Raw genomic sequence first — 22,859 nt, 5'->3', positions numbered from 1 at the left:
TCTTTGTTCCAATATTCTCATCTTCAAGTCCTTTGGGGTCTTGTGAATGGGCACAGTCACAACTTCCTCAGGGGTGGGGGGGGGGGGAAGGGGGATTTGAAAAATTGGAGGATGCCTAACATTTCTGTCCTGGATTCCTTTTCTATTTCTAAGTCGAATTGAATGGCATCAGCCATTAATCTGGTAAAGATTGGTGAAGGAGAGATTTTCTCCAGGAGACTTTACTTTTGTGTGGAGGAGAGTGATTTGAGGGTAAGCCAGTGGAGCCCTCCTCTTCATAGATTCATAGAATATTCTCTCTGTGCACTTCTTTATTTTTCCTACCCCAGTCTCTATATTATGGCTAACACACTCATCCTCAGCTGGTAGCCTTAGGTTCATATTTGACTCCTCTTTCTTTACACATTTTCAACAGACTGTTAAAACCTGTTTTTCTCTATTATATTACCAAAATTTATTGCTGAACACACTACGACAACTTTTAGCCACATTCTTGTCTCCTGCTTAGACTATTAAAACCTGCTCCTCATGGTTTCCCACTGAACCACCTCTTGATTTCATCACCCTATTCCTTTACATATAGAGTTCAAACTTCTCTTAATCTCTTACAAGTGCATCCATTCTGCACCACCTCATTAATTTTACTCTATTCCTCCTTGCACACTTTCCTGGGAACTCATCCTCAAATGTGCCCTTCTTCTCCACCTCCTACTGTAGACTCTGTTCTTACTACATTGCTATGCCATACACCTGGAAAAATGTCCTGAGTTAATGCATCATGCTGTCCTTCTGTTCTTGTTGAGATCCAGGCTAAAAGTCCACCATTTTGAGGCTGACTTGTTTTAATTACATACCTTACATACCTTATTTTTCTGTTCATACCTTTTTTTTTGTCCTGTCTTCAATGCATAATCCCTGCTTTACAGAGCTTAACCTCTTATGTGTATGTCTACACCACTGTGTATATCTAGTAGCACTGCAGATATAAAGGTGGATTTCACGTGTAAGAGGTAGTTTAAGAAGTCTCTTCTTGCATGTATGCAGAATAAGCCTTTTAAAACATACCATCTGGTATAAAAATTATGCACCTTTTAGGCTGTTTTAGCTATTGAGCTTGTCAGAGGATTTTTCTTACCTTGAAATATTTTCATGGCCTTTTCTTGTGTTGCTCAGTTTGGGTGTAGTCATAAGCGCCCGGTATAAGAGGCTTGGAGAGGCTAAGCCTCCCCTGCTGTGCTCTGTGGGGTTTAAATTGTTGATTTACCTCCATCTTCACAGCAGGAGCTGCAGTGAAAGCCCTCTAGCCTTGTGTAACCAGTTGTAGAAATTGGTTTATGGTTTGTTTACCTTACTGCTGGGAGAGCAAGGGGGGTTGGCTGGAGGTGTCTTGGGTTGCCAGGGAGATATTTAACGAGGATGACTTCCTGACCTGCACTGAGGACAGATAGCAGAATCGGATACTGGGCCAGCATGATCAGAAAAAGTCACCAGACAACAAAGGTATAAAAGATCATTTTATTTTCATTATAGTGTTTGGAATATGTCCACTTTGAGAATCAGGTGCTCAACATTAAAAGTTTATATTTATTTACTTATTTATGGCATTTTATCCTACCTTAAACATGAATTAGGGTGTTTTGTGGCTCTACATGAGAATTGTGATGATATGATCCCTTGTTTCATATTGTTGACGGTCTGCATTTTCCGTATGGGTGATATATTGGTGTATTAGGTTCTGCCCAGTGTAATAATTATGGTACAGTAAGGTTCTGAGTGTGTTTTTGCACAAAGTTGTGCATAGTGTTTTGCAGTTGAGCGATTGTGCTTAGAATATGCTTTGAGCAACCACTTTATTCTTTGACATATGATACATGTCTAATATCTTAAATTTAATAAAAGGTATTAATTGTGACTTTTATTTTTTTTCTGTTATCAGACAATTATGGATTTAAGCCCCACCCCTAACCCTGCCCCCTTTAGCCTCCCCAAACAGTTGGGCCACCGACCGCCTATGGGTGTAGTTCACAAATATGTGATTTTATAAAATACTATAATCAAAATGCTTAAATGCTTACTTGTACAGACTTGATATTCTAACATTTACACATACTCTCAAGTAGGTATGCATGTCTGTTCAAGATGCGATTTATACCAAAAAAGAAGTGCACGTCGACATCCAGAAACAGGACAACGAAGAGCTGTTAGAGAGACCCGACACGGGCTGTGTTTTGGCGACCAAACGTCCGCATCAGGGGTCTAAAAGTGATAATAGCAAATAGATAAATTAAAATGTCAAATGAAAAAATCTACTAGGAGTGGAGGAGTGGCCTAGTGGTTAGGGTGGTGGACTTTGGTCCTGGGGAACTGAGGAACTGAGTTTGATTCCCACTTCAGGCACAGGCAGCTCCTTGTGACTCTGGGCAAGTCACTTAACCCTTCATCGCCCCATGTAAGCTGCATTGAGCCTGCCATGAGTGGGAAAGCGCTGGGTACAAATGTCAAAAACAAAACTAAACATAAGTCTTATTTAAAAACAAAAAAACATTTAAAAAATCAGTATAAATAGAATTGCAAATCAGTTGAATTCCTAAAAGCAAATCTTTAAGATGTTCATAAAATAATATGCAACAAATATAAGACTACTACTATTTATCACTTATATAGCGCTACAAGGCATATGCAGCGCTGTACACCATACACGAAAAGACAGTCCCTGCTCAAAGAGCTTACAATCTAAGTAAGACAGGTAAACAGAACAACTAAGAGGTAAGGGAACTAAAGAGATGGAGTACAGGGCAAGTGAGTAGTGGTTAGGAGTCAAAAGCAGTGTCAAAGAGGTGGGCTTTTAGCCTGGACTTGAAAACGGCCAAAGATGGGGCTAGACGTACAGGCTCGGGAAGTCTATTCCAGGCGTGAGGTGCAGCGAGATAAAAGGAACGGAGTCTGGAATTAGCAGTAGAGGAGAAGGGGACAGACGAGAGATTTATCTACAGAGCGGAGTACCCGAGGGGTGGGCGTAGGGAGAGACAAGAGTGGAGAGGTACTGGGGAGCAGCAGAGTGAATGCACTTATAGGTCAATAAGAGAAGTTTGATTTGAATGCGGAAACGGGTAGGGAGCCAGTGAAGTGACTTGAGGAGAGGGCTAATGTGAGCATAGCGACTTTGGCGGAAAATGAGTCACGCGGCAGAGTTTTGGACTGATTAAAGAGGAGAGAAATGGCTAAGTGGGAGGCCAGTGAGAAGCAGGTTGCAATAATCTAGGTGAGAGGTGATAAGAGTGTGGATAAGGGTTCTGGTAGAGTGCTCAGAAATGAAGGGACGGATTTTGCTGATGTTATAGAGAGAGACATCCAAGCAGCGATGTCAGATAGGCAAGCTGAAGCATTGGTCTGGATGCTGGTTGAGATTTCGGTGGTAGATCTGGGAGTCGTCAGCGTAGAGATGGTATTGAAAGCCATGGGATGATATCAGAGAGCCCAGGGAAGAAGTGTAGGTGGAGAACAGGAGTGGACCGAGAACAGAACCTTGAGGTACACCGATTGGTAGTGTGATAGAAGTGGAGGAGGATCCACCAGAATGTACACTAAAGGTGTGAAACGAGAGGTAGGAGGAGAACCACGAAAGAAAAGAGCCCTGGAATCCGAGTGAAGACAGCGTATCAAGGAGTAGGCCGTGATCAACAGTGTCAAAAAGTATTTCCTTTTATTTATTTAAAAGTATTTCCATGCAATTTCATAGTGTCCCCTGGTCTTCGTACTTTTTGAATGAATGAAAAATCGATTCACCTCCACCTGCTCCACACCACTCAGAATTTTGTAGACATCAATCACCCCCCCCCCCCCCACATCTGTCTGTTTTCCAAGCTGATGAGCCCTAACCTCTTTAGCCTTCCCTCATATTGGGAGCAGTTCCTTCCCCTCTATTCTTTTTGTCGCTGTTCTTTGAACCTTTTCTAATTCTGTATATCTTTTCTGTGATACAGCGACCAGAATTGAATGCAATACTCAAGGTGAGGTCACACCGTGGAGCAATACAGAGGCATAATAATTTTGGTCTTATTTTGCATCCCTCTCCTAATTATTCCTAGCATCCTATTGCTTTTTTTTGGCTGCCGCGCACTGGGCTGAAGATTTCAGCATATTTTCTACAATGATACCTAAGTGTTTTCTTGTGTGCTGACTCCTAAGGTGAACCCTAGCATCAGATAACTATGATTTGGATTATTCTTCCCAGTGTGCATCACTTTGCATTTGTCTACTTTACATTTCATCTGCCATTTGGATGCCCAGTCTTCCAGTTTTCTTCCTGCAATTTTTCACAATCTACATGCATTTTTGACAATTTTGAATATTTATTTGGATATATTTATTTATTTGGATATATTTACCACCTTTTTGAAGGAGTTCACTGAAGGTGGTGTACAGCAAGAATAAGTCAAACAAGCAATAGACAATTACAGCAGTAAAAATATTCAAACAATACAAAGTATGGTATAGTCACAATAAAACATTTTAATAGACAGCATAGGGTGTAAGCAAAGGTGGAACATATAGATAAGATAGAGTAACAGGAGTAAGAAAAATAGGGACTAGTTAAAGAGAGTTCCATATCATCATGCTGATCAATCCATAGACTGGTGGGTTGTGTCCATCTACCAGCAGGTGGAGATAGAGAGCAATCCTTTTGCCTCCCTATATGTGGTCATGTGCTGCCGGAAACTCCTCAGTATGTTCTCTATCTCAGCAGGTGGTGGTCACACACAGCAGCAGCTCTGGCTAGGCCTCCAAGCCTAATCTTTAGGTTTTGTTGAGTGCCTGGGGTTGAGGGCTCTTCTTGAGCAAGTGCAAACCTGGTGGCGCCAGGTCCCTCCTTTTCTCCCCCCTCCCGCTGGCTCCGTTAAAAAAAAAAAAAAAAAAAATTTTGGACGTACTTAAGGGCGTTTATTTCGACGTTTATTTAAACGTTTATTGCAGCTACTCACTGGGACACCAGGTCGTTACAGCTCGGAGCGAGAAGCAGGTAATTTTTACCTTTTTATAGCGGGCAGGGGGTTCCCCGATTGATCTCCACGTGGCCTATGGCGTCGGAGGGCGAGGGCGCGAAGAATCGCTCCCCGGACCGCGTGTGCGCTTCTAGCGGGGATGCGGGGGTTTTAAAGTCTGATTTGCCCTTGTTGGGTGTCAGTTTGGAGGCCGGTCAGTGTCCCGGGTCTTCCTCCGGCGCGGCGGTTTTTCCCGCCATAAACGCCCATCCCCCGCTGCTTGCCTCCGCCATCTTGGCCGGCTACTCTGCTCGGACGGCTTCTTCTTGGGCCGCCCTTGAGCTGGGAGACGTTCATGCCATGGCCGCCCTTGATTTGGGCGACGGCAAAAAAGCGGCTAAAGTTAAGCGCCGTTCTTCCCGCGCGGCTCCTTCGCGGAGTGTCGCGCCGGACGCCATCTTGGATGCGCAGCATGTGGCTCCCCCGCTCTTGCGAGCGCCGGTTGAGGGTGCGTCTAGGGCTGTGGCCCAGGCTGCTGAAATACACAGTCTGGGGGGTTTCTCCCCCGAGTTTATTTTGCTGCTGCATCAGGCTTTCCTTATGCAAAACGTTGCCCCTTCTCCCTTGTCCGATAACGGGGTTGAGGCCCCCGGAAGTAAACGCCCTCGGGTGGATTCCCACGCCTTAGAGGACGCTGTTTCCTCTGATGTAGATGAGGGCAGCGTATCTGAGTTCTCCCAACGGTCCTTTGGGGATTCCTTGGAGGAGACGGATTCCCGCTCGGATGGAGCGGATGACCCCTCTGCAGCGCGGATCTTTCGCTCAGAGGATTTGCCCAACCTGTTACTGCAGGCCATGAGCATTTTGAAGATTTCCTCGCCAGAGGACGTCTCTCCCTCAGCCCCTGTTGGCTCTGCCATTATGCTGGGGACGAAGCGCCCGCCTAGAACCTTCCACGTGCATGTTGCCATGCACACCTTAATTTCGGCTCAATGGGATGTCCCGGAAGCGGGCCTCAAAGTGGCTAGGGCTATGTCCCGCCTCTATCCTTTGCCTGAAAGTGAACGTGAGGCCTTTCTTTGGCCTACCGTGGATTCTTTAATCACTGCGGTGACTAAGAAGACGGCGTTGCCGGTGGAAGGTGGCACGGCCCTAAAGGACGCCCAAGACAGAAGATTGGAAGCGGCTTTAAGGTCGTCCTTCGAGGCGGCTGCCTTAAGTTTGCAGGCCTCAGTTTGCGGCTCCTATGTGGCCAGGGCGTGCCTGACGATGGTGCAGCGGGCTTCCCCCTCGGATCCTTCCTTGAGGGCTGACTGGCCGGCCCTGGAATCGGGCTTGGCTTATTTGGCAGACTTACTGTATGATGTCTTGAGAGCCTCGGCTAAAGGCATGGCTAAGACAGTCTCTGCGCGGCGCTGGCTTTGGCTGAAACATTGGTCTGCGGACCACGCCTCTAAGTCCCACCTGGCTAAGTTGCCTTTTAAAGGCAAGCTGCTCTTTGGGGTCGAGCTGGACAAAATCGTGACCGATCTCGGCACGTCTAAGGGCAAGAGGTTACCAGAGGTCAGGGCTCGGGCCAGTGCTCGCCCTGGTATCTCCAGAGGACGGTTTCAAGAAGCTGTCGGTACCGCCCGGGCAAGTCGGGCTCCTCTGCCCCCTCTTCCTTCAAAAGGAACTTCTCCCCCAAGCAGCATTCCTTTCGCAGAGACCGCCGTCCCGGAGGTACGCCCTCCGGTCCTCCCCCAGGGTCTCGTACCCAATGACGGGGTCCTGGTCCATGGCCCAGTGCAGATTGGAGGACGCCTGTCCTCGTTTCTGGGCGAGTGGACCAAAGTAACTTCAGACGCTTGGGTGCTGGAAGTCATCAGAGACGGCTACAAGTTAGAGTTCTGCCGACCCTTAAGAGACGGGTTTGTACTCTCTCCCTGCAAGTCTCCGGTCAAAGCTGTGGCAGTGCAGTAGACCTTGGACAACCTGATCCGCCTGGGTGCGGTCGTTCCGGTGCCAGAAAATCAGCTTGGCAAGGGACGTTACTCCATTTACTTTGTGGTACCAAAGAAAGGAGGTTCTGTCCGGCCTATCCTCGACCTCAAAGGGGTCAATCGGGCCTTGAAAGTGCGGCACTTTCGCATGGAGACTCTCCGCTCTGTTATAGCGGCAGTGAAGGCAGGAGAGTTCTTGGCTTCCTTGGACATCAAGGAAGCGTACCTGCATATTCCCATCTGGCCTCCTCATCAACGCTTTCTGCGTTTTGCAGTCCTGGGCCGACACTTCCAGTTCAGAGCCCTCCCTTTCGGGTTGGCTACTGCTCCGCGGACCTTCTCCAAAGTAATGGTGGTCATCGCGGCCTTCCTGCGGAAGGAAGGAGTACAAGTCCATCCTTATCTGGACAACTGGTTGATCCGAGCCCCCTCTTATGCAGAGTGCGGCAAAGCTGTGGACTGGGTGGTTGCTCTTTTGAGCTCCCTGGGGTGGATCATCAACTGGGAGAAGAGCCAGCTGTGCCCGACTCAGTCCCTGGAGTATCTGGGAGTTCGATTCGACACCCAAGTGGGGGCAGAGTGTTCCTGCCAGACAATCGGATTGTCAAGCTTCAGGCTCAGGTGGACCAGTTCCTAGTAGCCTCTCCGCTTCGGGCTTGGGACTATGTGCAGCTGTTGGGCTCTATGACGGCCACGATGGAAGTAGTGCCCTGGGCCAGGGCTCATATGAGACCACTGCAACACTCTCTGCTGCAGCGCTGGACTCCGATGTCGGAGGATTATGCTGTGCGCCTTCCCTTGGACCCAGCAGTGCGCAAGGTGCTGAGCTGGTGGATGCAGACAGACAAGTTGTCTGCAGGAATGGTGACCCCGGAGTGGATTGTCGTCACGACGGACGCCTCTTTGTCGGGCTGGGGAGCCCACTGCTTGGGAAGGACAGCGCAGGGGCTCTGGTCTCCTGCAGAGGCAAAGTGGTCTATCAACCTCCTGGAACTCAGGGCCATTCGGTTGGCGCTTTTGGAGTTCATCCCGGTACTGGCGTTGAAGCCAGTACGGGTCCTGTCGGACAATGCCACGGCTGTGGCCTATGTCAACCGCCAGGGAGGTACCAAGAGCGCCCCTCTAGCCAAGGAGGCCATGAATCTATGCCAGTGGGCGGAAGCGAACCTGGAACAGCTGTCAGCGGCCCACATTGCCGGAGTCATGAATGTCAAGGCGGACTTTCTCAGTCGCCATACCTTGGAGCCCGGAGAGTGGCAGCTATCTGCTCAGGCGTTCTTGGACATCACGAAGCGCTGGGGCCAGCCGAGCCTAGATCTGATGGCGTCATCGGCCAATTGCCAAGTGCCACGCTTTTTCAGCAGAGGACGGGACCCTCGATCCCTGGGAGTAGATGCTCTTCTCCAACAGTGGCCGACACAAGAGCTTCTCTATGTGTTCCCGCCCTGGCCCATGTTGGACAGGGTGCTAGACCGGGTGGCAAAGCATCCGGGCCGGATAATCCTGGTGGGTCCGGACTGGCCCAGACGTCCCTGGTATGCGGACTTGATCAGGCTCTCAGTCAACGATCCTCTGCGGCTGCCAGTGGAGCAAGGCCTGTTACATCAGGGTCCCGTGGTGATGGAGGATCCCTCCCCCTTTGGTCTTACGGCCTGGCTATTGAGCGGCAGCGTCTGAGAAAGAAGGGCTTCTCAGACAAGGTCATCGCCACTATGCTGAGAGCGAGGAAGCGCTCTACTTCTACTGCTTACGCCAGGGTTTGGCGTATCTTTGCAGCGTGGTGTGAAGCAGGCTCACTTTCTCCCTTCACTGCTCCAATTTCTTCAGTGTTGGCGTTCCTGCAAGAAGGTCTGGAGAAAGGCCTGTCGCTCAGTTCCCTTAAAGTCCAGGTAGCGGCTCTGGCTTGCTTCAGGGGCCGCCTGAAGGGTGTTTCCCTGGCTTCGCAGCCAGATGTGGTGCGCTTTCTCAAGGGAGTTAATCACCTGCGCACTCCTCTGCACTCAGTGGTGCCTGCGTGGAATCTCAACCTGGTGCTAAGAGCATTGCAGAAGCCGCCTTTTAAACCCTTGTCGAGGGCATCTCTGAAAGACCTGACGTTGAAAGCAGTCTTTTTGGTGGCTATCACTTCAGCCAGAAGAGTTTCCGAGCTCCAGGCGCTCTCATGTAGAGAGCCTTTTCTGCAGTTCACTGAGGCAGGAGTGACTATTCGCACAGTACCTTCCTTCCTGCCCAAGATTGTTTCTCGCTTCCATGTGAATCAGCAGCTCTGTCTCCCTCCCTTTCATAGGGAGGACTACCCAGAGGAATACTCTGCTCTCAAATTTCTGGATGTGAGACGTGTCATCATCAGATACTTAGAAGTGACCAATGATTTCCGGAAATTGGATCATCTGTTTGTCCTGTTTGCAGGTCCTCGTAAGGGTCTGCAGGCTGCTAAGCCTACAGTGGCAAGATGGGTCAAGGAAGCCATTGCAGCGGCTTATGTGGCCGCGGGGAAGGTGCCGCCTATCCAGCTGAAGGCTCACTCCACTAGAGCTCAGGCGGCCTCGAAGGCAGAGGCCGGGTCCGTCTCCTTGGAAGAGATTTGCAAGGCGGCAACTTGGGCTTCGGCCCATACCTTCTCCAGGCATTACCGCTTGACTGTGGCTGCTCGGGCGGAGGCCCGGTTTGGAGCTTCAGTGTTGCGGTCAGGGATTTCAATGTCCCGCCCTGGGTGAGTACTGCTTCGGTACATCCCACCAGTCTATGGATTGATCAGCATGATGATATGGAAGGTAAAATTATGTATCATACCTGATAATTTTCTTTCCATTAATCATAGCTGATCAATCCATAGCCCCTCCCAGATATCTGTACTGTTTATATTCTGGTTGCATTTCAGGTTCAAGTTTAGTCTTCAGTTCCTGTTCAGGAGGACTTCGTGTTCGTTTTTCAATTAATTCTTCAAGAGTTGAGACGAATTTGTGTTACAGTGAGCTGCTGCATTCCTCTCCCCTCCGTTTTACGGGGCAGGATTGAGACTTAAATTCTGCCGGCGCTCCCTCCCGCTTCGTGCGGCAGTAGGGCAGTTTTGTACCCCTCCCGCTTCGGCGGTGTTAGGGTCAGTCAGCTCCTCCCGCGGTTGCGGTTGCAGGATAAGCCAGATCCCCCCCGCATCGGCGGGTGTGGTGTCCCTCCCCCGCTCCGCGGGGATGAGCTGGACGGATTCCCCTCCCCCACTTGTGTGGGGATGAGCTGGGTTAATTCCCCTCCCCCGTTTCGGCGGTGGTGAGCTGGGCAGAGTGTCCCTTCGTGGGTGTAATTCTCTAAGTGCTGAGTCCTGCGGATGGAGCTTGGATATCGACATACTGAGGAGTTTCCGGCAGCACATGACCACATATAGGGAGGCAAAAGGATTGCTCTCTATCTCCACCTGCTGGTAGATGGACACAACCCACCAGTCTATGGATTGATCAGCTATGATTAATGGAAAGAACATTATCAGGTATGATACATAATTTTACCTTGTAAATTAGATCAGAAAGGTGCGTTAACATCTTGTCTAAGGTAGGAGTGGATAAACGTGTCCTGCTATACTGTGTGCAGCCGGTGTCATTTACTTCTTCAGTTAAAGGCTGGTTGAAGAGCCAAGCTTTCACCTGTTTCCTGAAGTAGAGATAGTCTTGTGTTAAATGAATCCTTCTTCCAGGGAGTGCATTCTAGTGTGGGGCTACTCCGGAGAAGGCTTGCTTGCGGGTATCACATTGTGTGATATCCTCTGGAGAGGGTGTGGTTAGGGAAACTCCTTGGGAGGACCTTAGTGACCTTGAAGGTGTGTAGAGGGAGATCCTGTTCTTCAAGTACTCGGGCCATTTCCTTTACTGGCCTTGAAGGTCAAACAGTTTTAAATTTGGCTCTGTATTGTACTGGTAGCCAGTGAAGTTTATGCAAACATAGTGTGATGTCACATCGCTTAAAACCTTCTATTAATCTTGCTGCAGCATTCTGAATCAATTGGAGCTGGTACAAACCCTTTGTTGTCAGACTAGTGTAGAGTGCATTACAATAATCCAGTCTTGATGATATGACACGCACAACTGAGACAAGGCTTGCCTTCTCGATGTAAGGAGACAGGCAGCATAGTTATCACAAGTGATAAGAAGCTGCTTTTGAAGGTTGCTTGGATTTGGGGGATCAGATTAAGTGTTGAATCTAGCTGTATTCCAAGGTTCCTGACTTGTGATTTGAAGGGGGGGGGGGGGGAGTTCATAGTATGTCCCCACTTGTGTTAGGGAGCCACAGAACCTCAGTTTTACTGGGGTTCAGGCAAAGTTTCTTGTTTTTAGCCCATTCTTGAATTGATGTTAGGTAGTTTATGCAGGGCTGTGAGTAAGTCAGGTTCAGTGGGTACAAGTAGCTGCATATCATCCGCATAGATGTAGAACCAAGTGTCCATTGACCAAATCAGCTTGGCTAGTGGCTTGAGGTAGACATTGAATAGAATAAGTGACAGTATCAATCCTTGTGGTACCCCACAGATCAGTGCCGCCGAACACTATGGACTGTTGCTTCTCTGATAGGATCTGAATCAGGCAAGTACTGTTCCACCAACACCTGTTTCTGCCAGTCGTGCTAGCATAGTTTCTTGTTATCTGCAAATGTAATCACCTCACTCATTGTTCTGATTTCCAGTTCATTAATAAATATGTTAAATAGCACCAGTCCCAGTACAGATCCCTGTGTCACTCCACTATTCACCCTCCTCCATTGAGAAAAATGGCCATTTAACCCTACCCTCTGTTTTCTGTCCAATAACCAGTTCTTAATCCACAGAAGGGCATTGCCTCCTGTCCCATGACTCCTTAATTTTCTTAGGTGTCTTCTCATGAAGTATTTTGTCAAAAGCTTTCTGAAAATCTAGATAGACTACATCAACTGGCTCACCTTTATTCACATGTTTATTCACGCTCAAAGTTTGAACATATTCTCCTGGATTCTATATATGACTAAATTTGCACGCACATATCAGTGTGCATCGACAGTTTGCATGTGCAAGCTCAATCAGCACCAATAATTGGCTGCTAACAACCAATGATGGGCGTTAATTGGCCTTGGGATTTATGCACACATCGTATTCTATAGTGATGGGTGTAGAAATTCTACAAATTCAAGGTGGCATGGCCCGGGCTATTTTGGGGGTGTTCCCAGAATTTACATGTATTATTACAGAATAGACCTGATTGGCACTAACATATGCGCCGTTTATGCGCTTAGCTGATATTCTATAAAGGACATGGATCCTTTATAGAGTAGCACTGAGCATTTATGTTTTTCAGCACTGACTTCTCTGTGACATTTTTAGAATCTAGTCCATTACACATATCTTGCCAGATGTTCACTGGCTACCTGTCACTTAGTGGGTTCAATTCAGGATTAGAGGAGGAAACTGTATTAAATTTTCCATCTTGTCATACAGTAAGCTTTCAAGAGCTTTGCTCCAGTACCTTGCAAGTGTTAGGTCCTTGATTATGGAATACATTGCTCATAGAATTAGTTGGAACAATTGGTGTCATTGTATAGCTAAAGATATCTAATATGAAAGCCTGATGCTTGTAGAGCGCACATGTTTTGTATTAGAGTGACACCATCCCAAGTCATTACTGCCTATGTTGGCTCAGGGCTTAAAATGGAGGTTGTGACCTCTAGTCGTACTGTTGCTAGGGTCCTGAACCTAGAAGTAGTATTTTGAGAAGTCCATTACAAGTCATGGCTGCCATTTTGAACACAGAGCTGGTATGGTATGAGCTGGGGCTCATTACTGTTCATCCTGTCCTAAGACAACCAGAGCATCTTCAAGGTAGGCCTGAAGTGGCCTACAGGGTGTGGCTGGGTCTTTGGGAAGGGGGCTTGACAAAAGTAACCGCCTCCCCACCTCCCCCTAATATTCAGCCTTCTTTTATTGTTCTAACTTTACCTGGTTAGCTAACCTGGTAGCAGGCCGAATATCGCCACTATCAGTTTAACTGCTCGGTTAGTGCCCTGGTGGTCAAAGGGGATATTCAATGGCACTATCTGGGCACTGAGTAAACATGTGATTTAACTATGGTCAAAATTCTTAATTGGGTAATTAATTGCGATAAAAAATGTTCAAAATTTTAGATTAAACAGCTAGAAAACTTGTCTTCTATTTACCCTCATTCAGACAAAAAAACAGCCCTGGTATAATAGCACTTTGGCATCCCGGCGGAAGAGACTTACTGCACATTTTGAAGACCTGGAGCAATGCTACTTCTCTACCAGAATGTCTCGCATGTCAGGTATGAATCTATATCTCAACCATCCATTTTAACTCATGCAGTATAATTTTTATGGCTTTTGAAGATCAAAGCTGTGGATGAAATCTTGATGTCGTATCTCACAACATAACATGATGTATACATCAGATTAGTATTTTTGTATTTCTTGATCTACTTTTTGAAGGTTCAGAGCTGTGAGCAAACAGTCAACAAACTTTCTCACAGAGGAAAGAAGAGACTTTCTAAATAATTATCTGGAAATCTCAAATTGTCTCTTGATTATATTCAATTATTTATTTTTGTTACATTTGTACCCTGCGCTTTCCCACTCATGGCAGGCTCAATGCGGCTTACATGGGGCAATGGAGGGTTAAGTGACTTTCCCAGAGTCACAAAGAGCTGCCTGTGCCTGAAGTGGGAATTGAACTCAGTTCCCCAGGACCAAAGTCCACCACCCTAACCACTAGGCCACGCCTCCACTCCAGTCAGTGGGAAAGCTGGCTATTTTCATGATTTCTCTGAGTTTCTTATTTTCCCCGAGATCGCAGCTGGTTTTTTTTTTGTTTTGTTTTTTGTTAGGGGTTTGTTTCCTGCTGGTAATTAAAATGACACTTGCTGTACTCTCAGCTTTAGGAAGTGTCTTATTCTTGTACGGAAATAATCTCTACGAAAAATAATCCCTAGGGAGAGACACTTGCTATAACAATGTCCAAAAAGGTCAATCCCTCAAAAGCTAATATGAGGATATCTACCAAAAGAATATTAACTTTTGAACCCTCAATTTTGAAAAGAGCTTACAAGGAGTTCAGTATAGGCTGATCTTCCATCCAATCTTGAATTTCAGTGAGTGTAGCCACAGAGCAGCTCACTACAAAGCTCTATACATCATGTTTTTGTTGTGGATAAAATTTTTTTTAATGAAAATTAGTGAAAATATTTTTTGGGTGGATCTCCAAATAAAGATAGGACCCACTGTATGAAAGGCAGTAAACTTCCACTCCCAACTAATGCCACAACACTATTAAACTACTTGAAGGAAAAAATAACAAATCAACTATGCACTGGAACCATTTTTTTGAAGCCAACAGGAACAGACTTATCTGAATGAAAGAATTGTCATTGTTTCCCTTCAAGATTCACACGTCCTACAGAAATTTCCGTTTCAAGACCATCTTCAGAGATGCCAGTGCTTCTTATTTCAAAAGGTCCTCCATCTTAGACAAAACAGCGTGAAATCAGCGTCCTTTAAGAACTTGTAATGCACATTATAGAGTGACGTCACCCCAACACTTCTCTTAAACCACATGCTAGCTGTCAATGGTAACATTCCATTCTATCTCTTCATTCAGTCCATAAGGTGTCACCATATAGAATGGAATGTTACCATCTGATATAGGCATTGGGGGAGAGATATAGGCATTTTTTTTCCTTTGGTGACTTCTGTATGTCATAGTATGGCTTGTTCCCACTGTGTATTTTCTGTGATACTGGTGGTTTGGTCAGTCTTAGCTGCAACAACACTTGGCTCACTACCGTAATGCAAGGTTCTACATAAGGAGTCGCTGACCAGGAAAGGGATCTAGGCGTCATCGTTGATGATACGTTGAAACCTGCTCAGTGAGCGGCGACGGCTAAGAAAGCAAATAGAATGTTAGGTATTATTAGGAAAGGAATGGAAAACAGAAATTAGGATGTTATAATGTCTTTGTATCGCTCCATGGTGCGACCGCATGTTGAATATTGTGTTCAGTTCAGGTCACCGCATCTCAAAAAAGATATAGTGGAATTAGAAAAGATGCAGAGAAGGGTGACAAAAATGATAAAGGGGATGGGACGACTTCCCTAGGAGGAAAAGCTAAAGCGGCTAGGGCTCTTCAGCTTGGAGAAAAGGCGGCTGAGGGGCGATATGATAGAGGTCTATAAAATGAGTGGAGTGGAACGGGTAGATGTGAAGCGTCTTTACTCTTTCCAAAAATACTAGGATTAGTGGGCATGCAATGAAGCTACAAAGTAGTAAATTTAAAACGAATCGGAGAAAGGTTTTCTTCACCCAACATGTAATTAAACTCTGGAATTTAGTAAAAGCAGTTAGCGGGTTTAAAAAAAGGCTTGCCTGGCTTCCTAAAGGAAAAGTCCATAGACCATTATTAAAATGGACTTGGGGGAAAATCCACTGCTTATTTCTAGGATAAGCAGCATAAAATGTATTGTACTTTTTGGGGATCTTGCCAGGTACTTATGACCTGGGTTGGCCACTGTTGGAAACAGGATGCTGGGCTTGATGGACCTTCGGTCTGTCCCAGTATGGCAATACTTATGTGCTTATGACCCATGTAAGAGTGCGCTAAGGCCACTTTTTGCTGCAGTTTGGTAAAAGAGCCCCTAAACAATTTTATGTATGATTTTCCCCTCTTATTTGTTCTTGTTTTGTATTTCCTCTTTTTTTCTTTATTGCATTAACTGTAATTCTTTCTTTCCATTTTGTTTGTGTTTTGTAAACCGCTTTGATTTCTCTTGACAAGTAGAACAATAAGCAAAACAATACAAGTGAAGAAAAGAATAAAGTGGTGGGGAAAAAAGGAGGTAATCCCACTGTTATGTCTACCCAAGGTGATGGATTCAAAACACATGTTATCACCAAAAATGCATACCAATCTTCTTGGTATGCATCTCAGTGGAGGAGTGGCCTAGTGGTTAGGGTGGTGGACTTTGGTCCTGAGGAACTGAGTTCGATTCCCACTTCAGGCACAGGCAGCTCCTTGTGGCTCTGGGCCAGTCACTTAACCCTCCATTGCCCCATGTAAGCCGCATTGAGCCTGCCATGAGTGGGAAAGCGCGGGGTACAAATGTAACAAAAATAAAAATTACAGGACACTGAAACCCTTTTTTCTCAATAGTGTTCTCTGTAAAATTGTAAATGTGTCATGCTAATATTACTGATCACCATGAAGAATGGTTTAAAGGCTTTATCCAATCTTGTTTACCACAGAACCTATGAATAAATCTTGCCTTTACAACAATGTTCATAATACACAAAGCAGAGCCAAATATGTTTAGGGTTAACCTCATCATGACCACCCAAAAAGCAACCTACTTGTATGAATAACTGGCTACCGATTGCTTTCTCCTACAAACGTCCTTTCCTCCTTCAAACTCTTTTGACATTCTGTAATGAAAAGCGGTGTAAGAAATCCCAATATGCATATATATGGAAATGGATTTTTTATAAATTTGCACACATTACTGCCTTTGTTTGGTGTGCATGCTATCTTGTCAACACACATATTTAGACACGTAGTCAACTGTGGAATCCTATAAATACTTGTTTGTGCGTATAAAACGTGCTTTACATGTAGAAAATGCTTTATAAAATTGACCTGGTTTATATTTTTAAAGTTTTTGTTGCTATTAATCTAGGGGCGAAAGGCTGGAAAAACTAGAGGGGACAGTACAGAGCTCTGAGAGACTCCACACACTGATCTCCTGGGAGCAGAAAACAGAGTTCAGTCATGCAGAAACGTGGATACATTTTTGCATTTCGCATTTAGATTACAGGGTTGTAAGGTCCACAACAGTGCTTATTAATCTTCCTGTGGCCATGACACCATTCACACAACCATATAAAGCACGTGACACCACAGGTGCGTAGGCCTGTGATGCCCTTTGGAGGGCCTACCCAAGTTGTGACTCCCAAATGTGGGTTTCACAATCCCATTTGGGGTCACTGTTCAGTTTGGGATGCTCTAGTCCACAGTATCAAAAGCTACGTTAGCTAATATCTAACCACTGATGGTGGCTAACTGTAGATCTTGGGGGGTGGGGGTGGTGGCGAGTTCAGATGTCTACATGCATACCTCCATCATGATGATGGTAATTATTTCAAAATTCCATTTTCATTTCAGTTACTATGCATTGAAACAGTATGCTTTTGCCATATGGACTTTGGACATATTTAGGTTTCCATTCAGGATTGTTGTGACTGTGCAAGGAAATATGCCTCCAATTGTTTTAGGATAACACCATGCTTCCATATCATCATGCTGATCAATCCATAGACTGGTGGGTTGTGTCCATCTACCAGCAGGTGGAGATAGAGAGCAAAGCTTTTGCCTCCCTATATGTGGTCATGTGCTGCCGGAAACTCCTCAGTATGTTCTCTATCTCAGCAGGTGGTGGTCACACACAGCAGCAGCTCTGGCTAGGTCTCCAAGCCTAATCTTTAGGTTTTGTTGAGTACCTGGGGTTGAGGGCTCTTCTTGAGCAAGTGCAAACCTGGTGGCGCCAGGTCCCTCCTTTTCTCCCGCTGGCTCCGTTAAAAAAAAAAAAAAATTTTGGACGTCCTTAAGGGCGTTTATTTCGACGTTTATTTAAACGTTTATTGCAGCTACTCACTGGGACACCAGGTCGTTACAGCTCGGAGCGAGAAGCAGGTAATTTTTACCTTTTTATAGCGGGCAGGGGGTTCCCCGATCGAACTCCACGTGGCCTATGGCGTCGGAGGGCGAGGGCGCGAAGAATCGCTCCCCGGACCGCGTGTGCGCTTCTAGCGGGGATGCGGGGGTTTTAAAGTCTGATTCGCCCTTGTTGGGTGTCAGTTTGGAGGCCGGTCAGTGTCCCGGGTCTTCCTCCGGTGCAGCGGTTTTTCCCGCCATAAACGCCCATTCTCCGAGGACAAGCAGGCTGCTTGTTCTCACGACTGGGTGACGTCCGCGGGCAGCCCCCACCAACCGGAAAAGGCTTCGCGGGACGGTCGGCACGCAGGGCACGCCCACCGCGCATGCGCGGCCGTCTTCCCGCCCGTGCGCGACCGCTCCCGCCAGTTCCTTTTTTTCCGCGTCTGGAGAGAGTCGTGCTTTGCCGCTCTCTGCTTTCAGCCGCCGGAAAGTCGATTGCGTTTACGCGGATCGTTGTTTTTTCTATTTAATTTTTTGTTACCGCCGGTTTCCCTTTTCTTTTTCAAAAAAAAAAAAAAAACCTGAGCGTGTGGAGCACGCGCTCCCTTTTTCCCTCGTTTCCAGCGGGGACGCCGCGTTGCGGCCTAGTGGCCGCACGGTCGTTCTCTTTTTCGAGGTGTGATTTTCGCCACCATTGACGACTTTGACTTCGCCGACGCGATTTTTCCGTCGATGTCCTCGAAGGTCCCGAGTGGATTTAAAAAGTGTGGTCGCTGCGGCCGGCCGATCTCGCAGACCGACACCCACGCTTGGTGCCTCCAGTGCCTCGGGCCGGAGCACAATATCAAGTCGTGTTCCCTGTGTCTCGGTCTCCGGAAACGGACTCAAGTTGCGAGGCAAGTTCTGCGGGACCGTCTTTTTGGAACTTGCGCCGGCCCCTCGACGTCGACCTCGACGGCATCGGTATCGACGCCCGGTCCTTCGGTACCGGTATCGATGCCCGAGACATCGGCACCGATGGCATCGACCCCAGGAGAACAGGTCCCGTCGGCCCGCCGGCGAGGGTGGAGGTGAGCAGCCGCGTGGGCAGTCGGCCCCGGTCACTCCCTCAGCCCGTGGTCCACGGGACCGAACCCTGTCTGACCCGGCTCCTCGAGACCGAGGGGGATCGTCCTCCTCCTCCATACCTCCCGGCGCCGGTGACGCGCATCGAAAGAAGGACGAAGCGTCGTCACCGGTCGCCCTCGGTGCATTCGGACATCGGAGAGGAGGCGACGCCGAAGCGTCATCGCCGAGAGGAGAGGTCCCCGTCGGTTGTGGCGGTACCGACGCGTCAGGGTTCCGGCACCTCGGTGCCGTCTCCTGGCCCCCATCAGCTTCTGACACCGACACCCCTGCCGGCCCCACCGCCTTTCCCGGCAGCGGGCCTGGACGAGTGCCTCAGAGCCATCCTTCCGGGGATCCTGGAAGGGCTGATGCGCCAGGCTGTGCTGGCGCCGGGGGTGCTTGCGCCCTCGGCGCCGATGTCTGTGGCGCCGGCGAGCTCTAGCCCGGCGCCGGGGCCGTCGACACCGCCGCCGCTTGCGGCGCCGGTCTCGACCGCCACGCAGGTGGAGTCCCCGTCGACGTCGATGGAGGGAGCTCCGTCCCCGCCGACGCGGGAGTCCACCGCTCGACGACACCGAGACCTCGGTGCCTCGACATCGAGCCGGGCCCGGTTCAGGACTCAGCTACATGAGCTCATGTCCGATACCGAGGATGAGGCCTCGTGGGGGGAAGAGGAGGACCCTAGATATTTCTCCTCAGAGGAGTCTACGGGCCTTCCCTCGGACCCCACGCCTTCACCGGAGAGGAAGCTCTCACCTCCTGAGAGTCTCTCCTTTGCCTCCTTTGTGCGGGATATGTCTATTAGCATTCCCTTTCCCGTGGTCTCTGTGGAAGAGCCGAGGGCCGAGATGCTCGAGGTTCTCGACTATCCATCACCACCTAGAGAGTCCTCCACGGTGCCGCTGCACAATGTCCTCAAGGAGACATTGCTTCGGAACTGGGTGCGACCGTTAACTAACCCCACCATTCCCAAGAAAGCAGAGTCCCAGTACAGGATCCACTCGGACCCGGAGTTAATGCGGCCCCAATTGCCCCATGACTCGGCGGTCGTGGATTCTGCTCTCAAGAGGGCACGGAGTTCGAGGGATACCGCCTCGGCGCCCCCGGGGCGGGAGTCTCGCACTCTGGACTCGTTTGGGAGGAAGGCCTACCAATCCTCCATGCTCGTGACCCGCATCCAGTCATACCTGCTCTATATGAGCATCCACATGCGGACTAATGTGCAACAACTGGCGGACCTGGTCGATAAGCTCCCGCCGGAGCAGTCCAGGCCTTATCAGGAGGTGGTCAGGCAGCTGAAGGCGTGCAGAAAGTTCCTGTCCAGGGGTATCTATGACACCTGTGACGTGGCATCTCGTGCTGCGGCCCAAGGTATAGTGATGCGCAGGCTCTCATGGCTGCGTGCCTCTGACCTGGACAACCGCACCCAGCAGAGACTGGCCGACGTCCCTTGCCGGGGGGATAAAATTTTTGGTGAGAAGGTCGAGCAGATGGTGGACCAACTGCATCAGCGGGAAAACCGCTCTCGACAAGCTCTCCCACCGGGCGCCTTCAGCATCCACCTCAGCAGGTGGACGTTTTTTCCCGGGCCCGGCAGGCTGCACCCTATTCTTTTGCAAAGCGTAGGTACAACCAGCCGGCCCGAAGGCCTCGTCAGGCACAGGGACAGCCCCAGCGCGCTCGTTCCCGTCAACAGCGTGCGCCTAAGCAGCCCCCTGCGCCTCTACAGCAAAAGCCAGGGACGGGCTTTTGACTGGATCCACGGGACCATAGCCGCCCTCAAAGTGTCCGTACCGGACGATCTGCCGGTCGGGGGGAGGTTAAAATTTTTTCACCAAAGGTGGCCTCTCATAACCTCCGACCAGTGGGTTCTCCAAATAGTGCGGGGCGGATACGCCCTGAATTTGGCCTCCCTGCCTCCAAATTGTCCTCCGGGAGCTCAATCCTTCAGCTCCCATCACAAGCAGGTACTTGCAGAGGAACTCTCCGCCCTTCTCAGCGCCACTGCGGTCGAGCCCGTACCACCCGGGCAGGAAGGGCAGGGATTCTATTCCAGGTACTTCCTTGTGGAAAAGAAAACAGGGGGGATGCGTCCCATCCTAGACCTGAGAGGCCTGAACAAATTCCTGGTCAAAGAAAAGTTCAGGATGCTTTCCTTGGGCACCCTTCTGCCAATGATTCAGAAAAACGATTGGCTATGTTCCCTGGATTTAAAGGACGCATACACTCACATCTCAGATTCCGCCTGGGCACACGGCACTTTCAGTATTGTGTGCTGCCCTTTGGGCTCGCCTCCGCCCCACGAGTGTTTACAAAGTGCCTCGTGGTGGTGGCGGCGTACCTACGCAGGCTGGGAGTGCACGTGTTCCCATATCTCGACGATTGGCTGGTCAAGAACACCTCGGAGGCAGGAGCCCTCCGGTCCATGCAGTGCACTATTCAACTCCTGGAGCTGCTGGGGTTTGTGATAAATTACCCAAAATCCCATCTCCAGCCAACCCAGTCTCTGGAATTCATAGGAGCTCTGCTGAATACCCAGACGGCTCAGGCCTTCCTTCCCGAAGCGAGGGCCAACAACCTCCTGTCCCTCGCTTCGCAGACCAGAGCGTCTCAGCAGGTCACAGCTCGGCAGATGTTGAGACTTCTGGGTCATATGGCCTCCACAGTTCATGTGACTCCCATGGCTCGTCTTCACATGAGATCTGCTCAATGGACCCTAGCTTCCCAGTGGTTCCAAGCCACCGGGAATCTAGAATGTCATCCGCCTCTCCACCAGTTGCCGCACTTCACTGCTCTGGTGGACCATCCGGACCAATTTGACCCTGGGACGTCCATTCCAAATTCCGCAGCCCACGAAGGTGCTGACGACGGATGCATCTCGCCTGGGTTGGGGAGCTCATGTCGATGGGCTTCACACCCAGGGTCTGTGGTCCCTCCAGGAAAAGGATCTGCAGATCAACCTCTTGGAGCTCCGAGCGATCTGGAACGCGCTGAAGGCTTTCAGAGATCGGCTGTCCTGCCAAATTATCCAAATTCGGACAGACAATCAGGTTGCAATGTATTACGTCAACAAGCAGGGGGGCACCGGATCTCGCCCCCTGTGTCAGGAAGCCGTCTGGCTGTGGCGCTGGGCGTGCCAGTTTGGCATGCTCCTCCAAGCCACATACCTGGCAGGCGTAAACAACAGTCTGGCCGACAGACTGAGCAGAGTCATGCAACCGCACGAGTGGTCGCTCCATTCCAGAGTGGTACGCAAGATCTTCCGAGAGTGGGGCACCCCCTCGGTGGACCTTTTCGCCTCTCAGACCAACCACAAGCTGCCTCTGTTCTGTTCCAGACTTCAGACACACGGCAGGCTAGCGTCGGACGCCTTTCTCCTCCATTGGGGGACCGGCCTCCTGTATGCTTATCCTCCCATACCTTTGGTGGGGAAGACCTTACTGAAGCTCAAGCACGACCGCGGCACCATGATTCTGATAGCGCCCTTTTGGCCCCGTCAGATCTGGTTCCCTCTTCTTCTGGAGTTGTCCTCAGAAGAACCGTGGAGATTGGAGTGTTTTCCGACTCTCATTTCGCAGAACGACGGAGCGTTACTGCACCCCAACCTTCAGTCTCTGGCTCTCACGGCCTGGATGTTGAGGGCGTAGACTTCGCTGCGTTGGGTCTGTCGGAGGGTGTCTCCTGGGTCCTGCTTGCCTCCAGGAAGGATTCCACTAAAAAGAGTTACTTTTTCAAGTGGAGGAGGTTTGTCGTTTGGTGTGAGAGCAAGGCCCTAGAACCTCGTTCTTGCCCTGCACAGAACCTGCTTGAATACCTTCTACACTTATCAGAGTCTGGCCTCAAGACCAACTCAGTAAGGAATCACCTTAGTGCGATTAGTGCTTACCATTATCGTGTGGAAGGTAAAGCCATCTCTGGAGAGCCTTTAGTCGTTCGATTCATGAGAGGCTTGCTTTTGTCAAAGCCCCCTATCAAGCCTCCTACAGTGTCATGGGATCTCAACGTCGTCCTCACCCAGCTGATGAAACCTCCTTTTGAGCCACTGAATACCTGCCATCTGAAGTACTTGACCTGGAAGGTCATTTTCTTGGTGGCAGTTACTTCAGCTCGTAGGGTCAG

At 49.0% G+C, this 22,859-nt stretch overlaps 1 protein-coding gene across 1 annotated transcript in view; it reads left to right on the top strand.

Moving 5' to 3' along the window:
* The window catches only part of COP1 (COP1 E3 ubiquitin ligase), a 478,504-nt gene that overhangs the window by 80,232 nt on the left and 375,413 nt on the right, over positions 1-22,859 (top strand). The window contains exon 10 of the mRNA XM_030205657.1: positions 13,146-13,260. Within this exon, the coding sequence (XP_030061517.1) occupies positions 13,146-13,260 (115 nt within the window). The remainder of the gene's footprint in view (positions 1-13,145; positions 13,261-22,859) is intronic.

Source organism: Microcaecilia unicolor, chromosome 6, assembly GCF_901765095.1.
Source record: "Microcaecilia unicolor chromosome 6, aMicUni1.1, whole genome shotgun sequence".
NCBI lineage: Eukaryota > Metazoa > Chordata > Amphibia > Gymnophiona > Siphonopidae > Microcaecilia > Microcaecilia unicolor.
Note: the sequence above shows the minus strand (reverse complement) of the source record. Positions and strands in the feature narration are given on the sequence as shown.